A 13,146-nucleotide genomic window follows, 5' to 3' on the forward strand; every position below is an offset into this window, starting at 1 on the left:
GGGTTCAGGGTGGGGGAGGGGGCTCAGTGTGGGGGAGCTCAGCCAGCATGGGAGTGGGTCTCAGTCAGGGGGGGCTTAGCATGGGGGGGCCCTCAGCTGGGGGGGAGTTCAGCATTGGTGGGGGCTTGGCCAGGGGGTTCAGTGTGGGCGGGGGCTCAGTGTTGGGGGGCTCTGTGTGGGGGGCAGTTCTTCTGAGTTGGACTCTCAGCAGATAAAGGTGTGTGTGTCTCTCCACTCCTTTTCTGTAAATGTTCTCATTTTCCCTGTGTGCCTTTGTATGCTACAGTTGACATGTGTCTGAAAATTGGTCTGCAGTTTAATTTTATGCGATCATTTAAAATGTGTAGTTCTTTTAAAAAAGAAATTCTATTCTGAATCTTGAAAGCATTGAATTGATTTCTGAATCAGTTGAAGGTTCCCTGTGTTACGTTTGGTTAAATAATATAAATGTGTGTTTCATGCGTGAGGCCTGCTGCTTCAGAAGCTCTAGGGGGAACTTACAAATGTCGTGATGGGGGCAGCTGGATGAGATGCCTGCTTCGTCTCACTGACATTTTGCCTTTCAGATGACGGCCCCTCATTACCAACCAAACAGAATGAGGAGTTCCGGCCCTTTATTCGAAGGCTTCCAGAGTTTAAATTTTGGTGAGTTAATTCCTAAGAGTAGTTGAGAAAGACACTCGTCCTCAGTGTGGCTAATAAGACTGAGAACAGAGGGTTTTTGTTCTGGTTAGCCGGCAGAGACTTCTTAAAGAAACGAGAGTTTTATTGTGTGTGTTTGTTTTGAACATTCATCCAAAATGTGAGCTGCTGTACTTGGCGGGGCGTGGAGGCAGGTCACAGGGGCCTCTGTAGGAGAGCCCAGTGCCTGGTGCCTCTTTGGAATCTAGCGGAAGAGAAGCTGCTTCTGGGGCGGAGGGTCCTTGGTATGTTCAGACGTGGGCCTCGGGAGGAATGCGCACGCGGGGCCTGGCTGCCCTGCACGGACCGGCTGGCCTGTGTGCTACTCCTCGCACTGCACCCCTTCTGCTTGCTGACATGAGTGGCCCGCCTCCCCTGCCCTCCTGCTCGGGGTGTCTGCACAGAGGCAGGGCTGGGCCCCTCCAGAGCAGGTGCAGCCTTGGGGAGGTCTGCTTTCACTGGAAGTGCTGTGCTCTAGGATGGGGCTTGGATGGGACTTGGCTTGTCCCTCAGGCCTCCTGGAGGCGATGACATCTGTGTGATATTGCACGAGGATGCGTGTGACAGGTGGACAGGTGACCCCTGCTGTCATGCATGAAGCATGCATGAAACATGCATGAAGGTGACCCCCACCGCATAAAGGCTGTGACCTCATCTTTCCTATATTTGTTGGAGCAAAAACCCAAAGGGAATGAGCTGCCGCACCTTGACTTTGCGTTCTTAGCGCTACATGTGAGACGTGGCAGGCACTCCGCAAGTCTGCCAGTTGGGTGTGCGGGGCTGGAGCGGGAAGGGCTGGAGCGTGGGCACTGCTGGAGAGCGAGCAGAAAGCAGGCAAGATGGCTCTGCAAGTGCCCGAGGAAGTTGCCCTTTGTCTTGCAGGAAAGGGTATGCCAAGGAGCATTTTCAGTAGGGCCATGAGTCCGGTGGGCTGGGCCCTGAGCTGAAGGGAGCCCCCTGGGTGTCACCAGGGTCTCCTCAGCAGTGCACAGCCCAGGGGAGAGGCCTGCCAGGTGTACCGGGCTTATTCCGGGGGGCAGACTCAAGATGCCCAAGTTGGCCTGAGCAGCTGCACCTCTTTGCTGAATGTTTCATACTCTGCAATTTTGGAAGGAAACTAGGGGCTTCCAAGGGACCGAGGGAATGCAGTGGTCGTGGTTACACGTGGTGCACTCTGTAGGAAACGCGCCACGCCGCTACCACCCCAAGTAGGGATGCTGCTGTGGCCCCAACTGGCGGGGCAGCTGGTGGCACTGACCTCCTCCCCTGCTTTAAGGCACGCGGCGACCAAGGGCATCCTCGTGGCCATGGCCTGCACCTTCTTTGAGGCTTTCAATGTCCCGGTGTTCTGGCCCATCCTGGTGATGTACTTCATCATGCTTTTCTGTATCACCATGAAGAGGCAAATAAAGGTGAGCGTGGTGGGCACCGCTGCCCTGAGAGGTGCTGAGAGCCCGCTTGGGTCTTGTCTGTACTTGGAGCGTCATGTTGCTCTCTGCAACAGGGACACGGCACACTGCCTTTCTGCCAAGGTGGCCAACACAGATCTGTCACACGGTGCAGTTGTCCAGCACACAGACTGCTCCCTGGGGGCCGGGTGGGAGGGACCCTCCGTTCTGCCGTGCTGTCCTCACTGGAACGTCGTCCTGGGGGCCCAGAGCCTAGGGCCCACCGGCCAGTCAGCATGTGCTATGCCAACATAACCCTCAAACAGCTCCCAGCGCAACTTTTCCCCCCACCCTCCTGGGTATATCATAGGGGTCCCCAGCCCTAGCCCTTCCTGCATGCAAGGGGTCATGAAACTTTTCTCAGACCCTCGGGATTTCCAGTGAACTTGGTCGGCTCAGTGGGCTCTGGAGAGTTTTGCTGTGTCACTGGTGGGGAGGGGCCTAGAAGCTTATTGGAACCCTGGTTTCCTTGCCTTGTGCATAGAGATCAGGATTCAGATTTGGAGAAAATGTAGTTCATCGTGAAGCCACTCTCAAATGAGTCTGTCTGTCCGCAGCACATGATAAAGTACCGGTACATCCCGTTCACGCACGGCAAGAGGACGTACAAGGGGAAGGAGGACGCAGGCAAGACGTTCGCGAGCTAGGTGCTCGGCCGGACCCATCACACAGCCTGAGGACGGTTCTGAGCCATTGTAACAATGCCTTCTTCCTTCACATAAAGTAGTTGATTTCGAGGGAGTCGAATTTTCTTTTTAAAAAGGAGCTTCAATTATTTGTAACTGAAATATCAGGTTCTTGAAGAAACTGACATTTAAACCAAATTGCATTGATTTATTTTTCAGTGACATTCAAGTGTTGAAATGGACGGAATTCTAGTAAACTGCTGGCTGGGCGGACAGTCGGGAGGAGGTGTGGGGGGGGTGGCCGGTCTGTCGTCGGGCGGCTGTGGAACAGACCTACGCGGAAGGAGCCGGGTTGCGCCCCAGCTGCCCCCACCCTGGACGCCCTCGGCCACATCGCTCAGCTGGAGGATGAGGCTAACTTGATGCCTGCACGTTGGAAGAACATTTGAAAGGTGATTTCCAAGTAACTCGGGTTCTAATGCCAGTTTCCCAATTTCATCTCACGAGAGATGTTTAAAGTTGGTCTCTATCATAATGACTCAAAACTTTGTTCTTAATTACCATGATTGCTTTTGAGGACCTGGAATTATAAATATATATATTATATTTTAATTGTTTGGAATTATTTTGACACATTTCTTTGATATCTGAAGAGTTGTTTTTGATTAATTTGAAGTTGTTCTCGTGCAGTGGCCCCTTTACAGAAACCACTGGCAAGGGCAGACCAGTTTGTGGGTTTTAACACACCGCTTCTCACTTTCTACGGGAAAACCGAACTCTGACCCGCATGTCAACTTTTTTGATGTGATAAAAACAAATCCTCGTAAACATTTTACTAAGTGACTTTTTAATTCCAACTTTATTAAAGACAGTGTCCCCTTTCTTGTGGAGTCTTTATCTGAAGCACGACAGGTCGATGCCCGTGAGCAAGTGCTGAGCTGGGGCACAGGTGCTGAGGGGCAGGCCCGCGGGTGTCGTCCTGGTTTCAGGCGCTGCAGACTCATGGCTCTGACCAGCTTCCCATGTGTCTTTGGGTTTTAGGCACTGAATGTGTTTATCGTCTGGCTTTTTTGGGCCAATTTTTGCCTATCTGAAATTGAGCTCCTCTTGCTTCTAAGAGATTACGTGAAGACCTTTTACATACTTGATCCCATATTCTTTTTTTTTTTTTTTAAAGATTTTATTTATTTATTTGACAGAGATAGAGACAGCCAGCGAGAGAGGGAACACAAGCAGGGGGAGTGGGAGAGGAAGAAGCAGGCTTATAGCAGAAGGGCCTGATGTGGGACTCGATCCTATAACGCCAGGATCACGCCCTGAGCCGAAGGCAGACGCTTAACCGCTGTGCCACCCAGGCGCCCCCCATATTCTAATCTCAGNGAGGCAGACGCTTAACCGCTGTGCCACCCAGGCGCCCCTCCCCCCCATATTCTAATCTCAGTACTTAAATGGTATTCTGAATCAGTACCTTTGATACAACATTTTGGCACATGAGAATTTGAAACTCTGGACACTTACTTTTCCTAGCATTTTCCTGATAAATGCTCAGGCCTAAAATGTGATGGGAAATTGTCTGCTTGGCCAGGGTGTACATAAAGGGCCTTGGGAAGCGTGGAGCCCCTTTTGGGGGGCTCCTCAGTCTGGGCTGTGGTCACGGTGACCTGTCTCAGGTGGCCGGCCTGTAGTAACCGAGTGTGGAGTGATGCATTCCTGGACGACCATGTCCGCTCAGATCCTGGAACGGTCTGCACAGGCCTCTGCCAGAAGCCTGGGCCGCAGCCTCGCACAGGGGCCGGGACATCCTGACCACGGATTCTTGCCCTTTATTAAATGTGATCTTCAGTTCATCCTGATGGCCTTCTTAATATACCTGTGCTTCTGTGGAGTTCGTTTCTTAAGGAAGCTCATGGCCAAGTACAGTCTCCGGCACACATTAAATACTTTTATTAAAGACCCGGAAGTAACAAAAAGGTGGCAGGAAGTCGGCTGGACACAGTGGTGACCTGGCCTGAGCAGTCAGCCTGCCCAGGCTCAGGGAGAGCTGAGCTCCGAGAGGCAGCTGGGGGCTAGGTGTGAAGAGAGGAGAACCTCAGTGTGGGCTGGCCCTGCACCCCGGAGCTCTGAGCGGACCTCCGCTGAAACGCAGACTTCCCGTTTCTAAAATGGGAAACAAACTTGAATGTGTATTCAAAGGTACAAGCCACGCATCTTAGGTGGAGTACAGCTCCTTGGAGTCTTTCTGCTCCTGTGAGTGGACGTGCCTGAGCCACCAAGCAGCCTGCCTCTGACGACGAGGGCAAGGTTTCCAAGTGGTTGGGGTGGGTGGACTGCCCAGTGGGTAAGCCACATTGTCCGCTGTTCCCCACACTTGCCCATCTTCTCATCACGTGAATGGTTGGTCCCATTTCTGAAACTGACTTCCAACTGTATAGGTTTGGGGAAGGGACAGAAACCACCTTGTCCAACACAGTTGAGCTCCTGAAGAAGTGGCCTGGACGTACTGCGCCATGGGCTCGGGGTTAACGGTGGGTGGGAGCCCCAGCCCACACTCAGACCAAAGGCCTTGGACCCGCCATTCTGCATGTGGATATCCAGCCTCTGTCCCAAGCTGCTCACATAGTTTCTTATGTGACATGAAATAAAATCTCAGAATTTAATGATTTCTGTGCAACTAAAGTTAACCTTGAGAATAGATCAAGTTTCTCTCCTGATTATTAAGAAAGAGTCCTGGGCTCCTCTGTCCTCGGTCAGGTTAGCGATAGTGCCGCAGGTACACGAGCTTCTGGGGAGGGAACTTCTCCCTGCAGAGAGGGCACTCCGTCTGCAGGGGGAAGGAGGAGGGTCACGTAGGCTGTGGCCAGCACAGCGCCCCCCACGGGCCCCCTGAAAGACTCCCGCAGGCCCTCCCACACTGGCATCTGCATTATACACGTGAGCGATGAACATGTCTCTATTAACTTCAAATGAAGACCATTTCAAAACACTTTTTTCAGAAGACACAAATTTGAAGGGAAGGCCTTAACCCTGGAGGAGCGGGGGAGGGGAGCCAGGAGCAGTGCCCAGGCCAGGGAGGCGGCCCGTCTGTCCATGTGGTGACTGGGCTGGCGACAGGCGTTCCTGGCCGCTACGGAGGGTTGTGTTGAGAGGAGCACACGGTGTCCTGTCTGGCTCAGTCCCAGCAGCCCCGCCCGAGGACAGGTAGGACTCTCTCGTCCCCAGGAAGGTCAGCTGATCTCCCACTAGGTGTTCCTGCCTGGGGCCAGCCGCTTACAGGAGCCGGCACCTGTGTTCTTGAGGGAATCCCTCAAAATGGAGAGCAAGGGCCCAAAGTGGAGACTATGACACTCCACTGGGACCCATGCAGTACGGACGTTTCACAGGTGTTGATTTTGAATCAGCTGCCGCCAAGCTCTGAAGCCACGGCCGCTGTGAACCCCGGACACAGGCTGAGAAATGCCCCTTGACCAACCGCTGGAGGTGAATGTCCTCAGGTAAGAAAGAGGACGGGGTGTTTGAACTGTGAGACGCACATCCTGACCCTTGTTCACCTACCTCACCTCTGCGGCCCTCCCCACCCTCAGCCCTGTGAAGGCTGATTTGGGCTGAGCCTGGGCGGCAGGGCTGGAGGGGGCCCAGGGACCCCACCCCTCCCTGGAGTCAGCATGGAGGTAAGAAATGAGTGGTGTCCTCCGCTCTGGCCACAGGCACCACCCTGAGGTCTCGAAAGGCTGGGGCAGGTGGCTGTACATCCTGAGGGCTCCTGTGCAGGTGCTCGTGATGGGGCATCTGTCTAGCTGGAGGGCTCTGTGTGTGCAGGCCAGCCGGGCTTCCAAGCAGTGGCGGGTGGGGGGGAGAACTCCAGGAATGGCACCTCACGGCCCGGCTGCCGTCCCCAACTCCCAGGAGCACCTCTGGGTGCACAACTGTAGCCCTGACTCCACGTATGTCCCGATGTGGTGCATCTGGGAGCTTTAGAAGGGTGCCCACCCTTCCATCCCCTCCTGAGATGCGTCTGGGAAAGGCTTGTTGATTCCTAGGCACCCCTGGGCTGGCCTGTGCACCTGCCCGTGGAGCCTGCACTCCGGAATCACAGCTGCTGACCCTGGGAGCACCCACCTTGGTGTCGCACCACTGGGTGATGCACTCCCAGCAGAACAGGTGGCCGCATGGCGTGGCCGTGGAGTGTCTGCGTTCCTCCAGACACAGCGTACACGTGGAGTTTCTGGAAATGGCTTTCTCTTCCATGTGGCTCCTGGGGGCAGGGCAGGGAGACACCAACATTTAACATCAAGAGTCCCGGCAATGCCTGCTCAGAACTATGGCAGCAGTGCTGCGCACAGGGCTAGTCAGCCCCTGCCCCCACCCCCCACGCTGGCGCAGCCGAACTGTGCCCTCCTGCCACCCCCACACCTGCGGTGAGACAGGCCGCGGTGCAGCTTCCACTCCCGCCGGGCACGCTGCCTCTGCTGGAAGCCGTACAGCTGCAGGCCCACGGACAGGGCCAGGTGTAGCAGGGAGATGAGCCCCAGCAGCCTGTAGCTTTCTCGAGCCCTCAGGTCCTCCATGGCTGGGGAGTGGATGCGAAGCTGTCAAGGACCCCAAGGACAGTCACGTGATCAGTTGGCACAACACACTGAGCAGCTTAGGGGCTGGGCCTCCTGCTGGGGGTAGAGTGCCCCATCGAATGAGGCCACAACCTGCCCTCCTGGCGCAAGGTGGGGGACAGAGTGATCATGGGGCCTCTTTGCCAAGTGAGGAGGGCGGGAGCACCTTGCAAGGTCCGAACCCCAGGCGGGGGCTGCTGCTGGACAGCTGGGGGCCTCACTGCCGAGGGGACTGAGTGAGTTCCGAGTGAGGGTGAGGAAGACAGCCACACGGCTCCAAGCCTGCGGTCACTCTGGCTGCAGGCGAGGGTTTGGGGGGTGGGGGTACATCGGTGGACCCACATGTCATAGAGAAAAGGTACCGGCAAAGAATCCTGAGAAAAACAGCCCAGGAGGTGGGGGGGGAGCCCCACAGGCACATACTGCTAACCAGCTTCTCTACCACATGAACAGGGAAGCTCCTGGCTTTTAGCAGGACAACTGGCTCCCCCAGTGACTCGAGACCATCCAGGTGACACTGCAGCTAGCGATGTACCCAACTTCAGGCCACACTCCTGAAGGGAAAATCAGCTGCCCTCCACTTCTGGTCTCCCTCCCCTCAACTGGTAGCCCCCCAACTGGCCCCATGTGCCCATGCAGAGAAGGCCCCAGGAGAGCAAAAGCTCTCTGGGTTGAGGCTGTGTTTCCAGCCTCCTTGCTACGGCAGCTCAGCACACACCCTAGCTAACACTGGGGGCGAGCCGTCGGCTCTTGCGAGTGCGCACACGGAGGGCTGAGGCTGGAGAGGAGAGAGGCAGGTGCTCAGGACAGTGCTGCCAAGCAAGGTGAGAAAGGGGGTGATCAGGAGCCTGAGTTGAGACTCTGGGTGAATCTGGAAGCGAAGGAACCAGGTGAAAGGATGAAAGGCGGGACTGCTCGGCAAGCTCAGACCAGGGAAGGTCCTGGCAGTGACAGGAGGCACTGCTACACCTGACCCTCTGGCAGGGCAGCTGGGAAGGAGTGGGCGTGGCCGGGGCCTGGAGCCTCGGGTGGGCTCTCAGAGTAAACAGCAGGGTGGCTTGCAGGAGCTGGCTGCAGGGAGGCAGACGTGCCTCACCCTTAGGGTTGACTTTCTAGGGTCTTTAGCAAATGCGATGCACTAAAACTCCTGTTTTTCAGCAGAGTCCTGGCTCCAGCCCCGCGACCACGCTAGCCGCCAGAAGCTGAACACACAGCAGCCAGAGCCGAGCGAGTCCGAGTCCGGACGGCGACTTACATAAGTGACTCCTGTGAGCCTCTTGGCCAGGTGGTAGAAGGCTCCGCGGATGNTCCTGCCTGGGGCCAGCCGCTTACAGGAGCCGGCACCTGTGTTCTTGAGGGAATCCCTCAAAATGGAGAGCAAGGGCCCAAAGTGGAGACTATGACACTCCACTGGGACCCATGCAGTACGGACGTTTCACAGGTGTTGATTTTGAATCAGCTGCCGCCAAGCTCTGAAGCCACGGCCGCTGTGAACCCCGGACACAGGCTGAGAAATGCCCCTTGACCAACCGCTGGAGGTGAATGTCCTCAGGTAAGAAAGAGGACGGGGTGTTTGAACTGTGAGACGCACATCCTGACCCTTGTTCACCTACCTCACCTCTGCGGCCCTCCCCACCCTCAGCCCTGTGAAGGCTGATTTGGGCTGAGCCTGGGCGGCAGGGCTGGAGGGGGCCCAGGGACCCCACCCCTCCCTGGAGTCAGCATGGAGGTAAGAAATGAGTGGTGTCCTCCGCTCTGGCCACAGGCACCACCCTGAGGTCTCGAAAGGCTGGGGCAGGTGGCTGTACATCCTGAGGGCTCCTGTGCAGGTGCTCGTGATGGGGCATCTGTCTAGCTGGAGGGCTCTGTGTGTGCAGGCCAGCCGGGCTTCCAAGCAGTGGCGGGTGGGGGGGAGAACTCCAGGAATGGCACCTCACGGCCCGGCTGCCGTCCCCAACTCCCAGGAGCACCTCTGGGTGCACAACTGTAGCCCTGACTCCACGTATGTCCCGATGTGGTGCATCTGGGAGCTTTAGAAGGGTGCCCACCCTTCCATCCCCTCCTGAGATGCGTCTGGGAAAGGCTTGTTGATTCCTAGGCACCCCTGGGCTGGCCTGTGCACCTGCCCGTGGAGCCTGCACTCCGGAATCACAGCTGCTGACCCTGGGAGCACCCACCTTGGTGTCGCACCACTGGGTGATGCACTCCCAGCAGAACAGGTGGCCGCATGGCGTGGCCGTGGAGTGTCTGCGTTCCTCCAGACACAGCGTACACGTGGAGTTTCTGGAAATGGCTTTCTCTTCCATGTGGCTCCTGGGGGCAGGGCAGGGAGACACCAACATTTAACATCAAGAGTCCCGGCAATGCCTGCTCAGAACTATGGCAGCAGTGCTGCGCACAGGGCTAGTCAGCCCCTGCCCCCACCCCCCACGCTGGCGCAGCCGAACTGTGCCCTCCTGCCACCCCCACACCTGCGGTGAGACAGGCCGCGGTGCAGCTTCCACTCCCGCCGGGCACGCTGCCTCTGCTGGAAGCCGTACAGCTGCAGGCCCACGGACAGGGCCAGGTGTAGCAGGGAGATGAGCCCCAGCAGCCTGTAGCTTTCTCGAGCCCTCAGGTCCTCCATGGCTGGGGAGTGGATGCGAAGCTGTCAAGGACCCCAAGGACAGTCACGTGATCAGTTGGCACAACACACTGAGCAGCTTAGGGGCTGGGCCTCCTGCTGGGGGTAGAGTGCCCCATCGAATGAGGCCACAACCTGCCCTCCTGGCGCAAGGTGGGGGACAGAGTGATCATGGGGCCTCTTTGCCAAGTGAGGAGGGCGGGAGCACCTTGCAAGGTCCGAACCCCAGGCGGGGGCTGCTGCTGGACAGCTGGGGGCCTCACTGCCGAGGGGACTGAGTGAGTTCCGAGTGAGGGTGAGGAAGACAGCCACACGGCTCCAAGCCTGCGGTCACTCTGGCTGCAGGCGAGGGTTTGGGGGGTGGGGGTACATCGGTGGACCCACATGTCATAGAGAAAAGGTACCGGCAAAGAATCCTGAGAAAAACAGCCCAGGAGGTGGGGGGGGAGCCCCACAGGCACATACTGCTAACCAGCTTCTCTACCACATGAACAGGGAAGCTCCTGGCTTTTAGCAGGACAACTGGCTCCCCCAGTGACTCGAGACCATCCAGGTGACACTGCAGCTAGCGATGTACCCAACTTCAGGCCACACTCCTGAAGGGAAAATCAGCTGCCCTCCACTTCTGGTCTCCCTCCCCTCAACTGGTAGCCCCCCAACTGGCCCCATGTGCCCATGCAGAGAAGGCCCCAGGAGAGCAAAAGCTCTCTGGGTTGAGGCTGTGTTTCCAGCCTCCTTGCTACGGCAGCTCAGCACACACCCTAGCTAACACTGGGGGCGAGCCGTCGGCTCTTGCGAGTGCGCACACGGAGGGCTGAGGCTGGAGAGGAGAGAGGCAGGTGCTCAGGACAGTGCTGCCAAGCAAGGTGAGAAAGGGGGTGATCAGGAGCCTGAGTTGAGACTCTGGGTGAATCTGGAAGCGAAGGAACCAGGTGAAAGGATGAAAGGCGGGACTGCTCGGCAAGCTCAGACCAGGGAAGGTCCTGGCAGTGACAGGAGGCACTGCTACACCTGACCCTCTGGCAGGGCAGCTGGGAAGGAGTGGGCGTGGCCGGGGCCTGGAGCCTCGGGTGGGCTCTCAGAGTAAACAGCAGGGTGGCTTGCAGGAGCTGGCTGCAGGGAGGCAGACGTGCCTCACCCTTAGGGTTGACTTTCTAGGGTCTTTAGCAAATGCGATGCACTAAAACTCCTGTTTTTCAGCAGAGGGTCCTGGCTCCAGCCCCGCGACCACGCTAGCCGCCAGAAGCTGAACACACAGCAGCCAGAGCCGAGCGAGTCCGAGTCCGGACGGCGACTTACATAAGTGACTCCTGTGAGCCTCTTGGCCAGGTGGTAGAAGGCTCCGCGGATGTAAAACCAGGCAACATGCAGCCGCTGGAGGCAGCCGAGGCCCTGCCTGAGCACGGACGCGGCCCGCAGGAGCGTCCTCTTCTGCTGCTCTGTCAGGGCGGCCACGTGCCGGCGCACCCAGTGCCTCGCTCCCGACCGGCCACGCCCGCCCAGTGCCAGGCTGCCCTGCGAGGGCCTGGCGCCATCGGCATCGGCCTGCAGCTCGAGCTCCAGGTGCAGCAGGGCCTTGTCCAGCAGGTAGGGCAGGACGGTGTGCAGTGTGACCAGCACGCCACGGCGCAGCCTTGAGGGCACTCTGCTCCGGGATGGGTCCACCTGGATAACGCCAACATACTCCTCCCCAAGGGTCTGGTAGCCTGCCAGGCGAGGGCGTGGGGGTGACCCACGTGAGAAACTGAGGCAGGGGCCTGCCATCCTTTTCTTTTTCCCTGTACTGGATCTTGCTGTCAGGTCCCTGCCTTTCTTCTGAAGGATGATGCTCCACTGGGGACCCTCTGACCTTGCCCTGTGACAGGGCTTAGTGCCAGGACCCTGTCGAGCCACAGAACTCAGCCATAGAGAAACAGTTCCAATGGCACTCTGGGCAAAGTCGAGGACAAAGGTCCCCAGCAACACAAAAAGGAAGAGAGGAGGGCACAGATGTGACCCTGGAAGTTTCAGAGGCTCCAGCTGGGGCCTGGCCTCTCCTCCAGGGGAGGGCCCCAGGGTCCCCTCCTACTCTGAGACTGCATCTGGGCCAGCTCCAGGGACACTGGGAAGAACCTCCAGGAGCTTCTCACTCTGCTGGCAGCACCCCCATCCCCACCTCCGGGCTTGGTGTGTTGTGGGTCCCCTGGTCTCAAGGTCCCCCGAGGACTGCTACCTGCAAATGTGGTGAGGCCAAAGTAGGCGACATCGGACAGCAGCTCCACCTCTCTCCTGCACTCCAGCCACCTCTTCGCACCTGAGAGAAGAGGGAGCGGGAGCGGGGTGGTAAGGGTCAAATTCTTCCTTGGCTCCTTGGGCTGCCAAGGTCCAGCCACCCCTCCAGCAGGCTGACACCGTCCTAAACCACACTCTTCTCTCGGTCCTGGCCTCCGTGCTGCTCCATGTCTCCCGCCTTGTCTGAGTGTCTCCGGACAAGCTCCCCATCTGCAGCCATGCCCCTCTTCAGGGCCTGCCTGGGTAACTGCTCTAGACCCCAGAAGGGTCACAAGGGCAAGGAGGATAGGACGGTGACTAAGAACCTAAGCCGAGACTGCCGTCCGGCATCAAACCCACCCGCCGCGTAGCTTGTGATCTCGAACAAGTTAAATGCGTCTACGGAACCCCGAGTCCCTCCTAAAACGGGGTACACCAAGGGAGTCCTACCTGGGAACGTTTTGAGAATTAAACAGGCGGCGTTTGTGAACATCGAGAACGTTACTTGGCACAAAAGAAGTTGAGGTGTCACGTAACCACAAGCCGTTTCTCCCGCTCACACCTCCGCGCTGCTCAGCGCCCCCAGTCCCGCGGTCCCCGCCCGCCGCCCGGACACACGCTGGGGTCCCCTCTCCCCCGCCGCAGCCCCGGGCTCCCCCGCCAAGCTATGCAGGGCGCCGCCCGCCGCGCTCCGCAGCCCGCCGCGGTAGTAGTCGTCCTTCTGCGCCGCGCGAACTACCTCCGCGGGACCGGCGGCCGCCAAGGCCATGGCCGCAGCTCGCGGGGGCCGGGGACCCGCCTGGCCACGCCTACGCAGGCGGTACTTGATGACGCCAGCGTGCGGCGCAGACCTTGTACGACCTGACGCGGGGGCGTGGCTGACGGGTACCCGCGCGGGGCGGAGCCGTGCAGGC

General features: G+C 58.1%; 2 protein-coding genes across 3 annotated transcripts in view; one reads left to right on the plus strand and one right to left on the minus strand.

Annotated features, from left to right (window-relative positions):
* The window catches only part of RER1 (retention in endoplasmic reticulum sorting receptor 1), an 11,160-nt gene extending 7,523 nt beyond the window's left edge, over positions 1–3,637 (plus strand). The window contains exons 5-7 of the mRNA XM_019805022.2: positions 567–645; positions 1,958–2,093; positions 2,687–3,637. Coding sequence (XP_019660581.1) covers positions 567–645; positions 1,958–2,093; positions 2,687–2,776 — 305 coding nt within the window. The 3' untranslated portion in view covers positions 2,777–3,637. The remainder of the gene's footprint in view (positions 1–566; positions 646–1,957; positions 2,094–2,686) is intronic.
* Positions 3,638–5,389: 1,752 nt separating this feature from the next.
* PEX10 (peroxisomal biogenesis factor 10) lies at positions 5,390–13,045 on the minus strand. Of its 2 annotated transcripts, XM_002924388.4 has the most exons (6): positions 12,890–13,045; positions 12,195–12,275; positions 11,282–11,688; positions 9,831–10,006; positions 9,537–9,672; positions 5,390–5,576 (listed from the first exon to the last, which is right to left on the minus strand). In XM_002924388.4, exons 1-6 carry the CDS (start codon positions 12,999–13,001, stop codon positions 5,508–5,510), a joined length of 981 nt encoding a protein of 326 aa, XP_002924434.3. In that variant the 5' UTR covers positions 13,002–13,045; the 3' UTR covers positions 5,390–5,507. The 2 variants fall into 2 exon arrangements, with proteins under 2 accessions (XP_002924434.3, XP_034526943.1); XM_034671052.1 differs by lacking the exon at positions 9,831–10,006.
* Between the last annotated feature and the right edge of the window lie 101 nt (positions 13,046–13,146).

Source organism: Ailuropoda melanoleuca, chromosome 11, assembly GCF_002007445.2.
Source record: "Ailuropoda melanoleuca isolate Jingjing chromosome 11, ASM200744v2, whole genome shotgun sequence".
NCBI classification, from domain to species: Eukaryota; Metazoa; Chordata; class Mammalia; order Carnivora; family Ursidae; genus Ailuropoda; species Ailuropoda melanoleuca.

Excerpts from the sequence above, each read along its gene's own strand:
- PEX10 (XM_002924388.4), bottom strand. The coding sequence starts at position 13,001 with ATGGCCTTGGCGGCCGCCGGTCCCGCGGAGGTAGTTCGCGCGGCGCAG. Across the intron at positions 11,689-12,194 it reads TGGCCTCACCACATTTGCAG|GCTACCAGACCCTTGGGGAG; the intron begins GTAGCAGTCCTC and ends CTCGCCTGGCAG. Across the intron at positions 5,577-9,536 it reads CCCAGTGGTGCGACACCAAG|ACGGAGTGCCCTCTCTGCAG; the intron begins GTGGGTGCTCCC and ends TTCCCCCTGCAG.